We start from the raw sequence: 1,170 nt of genomic DNA, 5'->3' as shown, positions 1-1,170 counted from the left end.
ACCAACCAACAGAGCTCCGCAAGTTCTCCAATCCCTTATTCGAAGCCAACGGGCTGGTGATCTGGCCATCAGTCGCTCCCCAGAGCCTTCAGTTGTGGGAAGGTATGGATGCTGCAGATCTCATTTATTATTCCTTCTGACCTTACGTGACACCTGGTGAGATGTTCATGTCGGGGGAGGGATCATTGTAGTCCTGAGTCTGTTCTTTCGGCACTCCTGTACAGAGCTCAGGACTAAGAAACGAGCCGAGGAGCGTACACGTTAGTGGAAGATACCGTATGTTGCCCTCCATAACACGCACCTGACCATAAGACACACCAAGGGAGGGTTCGGGTTCTGTGTAGTTCCTGACAGCTGAGACAGGTGGCGCTGTGATTAAATCGCCACGGTCTCGGTGATCACACAGAGCAGATGAAAGAACGGACGTTCTTCGTCTGCTCTACGGGCTCTATGGTGAGCTCCTACGCCATGGTCACGGGTCCCCCAGAGGAGCAGACAGAATGGCCGCTGCTCCTTTGATACAAGTGATCTAACCAGATCACACTTCCAGCTGTACCCGCCCCCTCCCCCGTCCGATCCGCCAGTCAGCGCTGGCGGATCGAAGCGGGGAGGGGGGAATCGGTTGTGCTCAGCATCCACCTTTTGATCAGAAATAGGCCGAGTGCTACATGCACCGGGTCCCCCGCAGGATTCAGAAATCATTTTTAGCGGTAATACTTTTTATTTTTAAGCAAAAGTGGATTTCTGTATTCCTGACACACTTCCTGTCTTAGGGTGACAACGTCGCTCGTCCATAGATAAGAGTATGAGTGAGCAATGTCACCCCAGGACAGGAAATGTGTCACTGGCAGGATCTCCAGGTAAAACTAAAGGAAGAGAAGCTTGAAGAGTGAAAACTAACGCAGCCGCTGATTACAACAAGGAGCTGCAAGTGAAGGTGAACGCTCTGAGGAGGCAGCTGGCCGAGCTGGAGACCGAGGACGGGATGCTGGAGACCCCGTAGGGTGGACTTCCTCTGCCAGTCGCCCTGTTGTGTGCTGTATGTGCCCTGAGGCGGGGGGAGGGCTCCATGTTTACAATAACTGTCATGCATGCACTACATGTTCCTCTCGTGCATTCCCGATATGAATCTCCTGTGAATGTGGACAACATAGGGACCACGGTGGTGGC

The 1,170-nt window shown here is 53.0% G+C and overlaps 1 protein-coding gene across 1 annotated transcript in view; it reads left to right on the top strand.

Moving 5' to 3' along the window:
- MTMR9 (myotubularin related protein 9) overlaps positions 1 to 1,154 on the top strand; it is a 9,017-nt gene extending 7,863 nt beyond the window's left edge. The window contains exons 9-10 of the mRNA XM_018573981.1: positions 1 to 126; positions 906 to 1,154. The exon at positions 1 to 126 is cut by the window's left edge and continues 45 nt beyond it. Coding sequence (XP_018429483.1) covers positions 1 to 126; positions 906 to 1,003 — 224 coding nt within the window. The 3' untranslated portion in view covers positions 1,004 to 1,154. The remainder of the gene's footprint in view (positions 127 to 905) is intronic.
- Positions 1,155 to 1,170: the final 16 nt, after the last annotated feature.

The sequence above is a fragment of the Nanorana parkeri genome, unplaced genomic scaffold (assembly GCF_000935625.1).
Source record: "Nanorana parkeri isolate BGI_ZX_2015 unplaced genomic scaffold, ASM93562v1 scaffold2657, whole genome shotgun sequence".
Classification (NCBI taxonomy): Eukaryota; Metazoa; Chordata; class Amphibia; order Anura; family Dicroglossidae; genus Nanorana; species Nanorana parkeri.
This window is presented reverse-complemented; position numbering and strand designations above follow the sequence as displayed.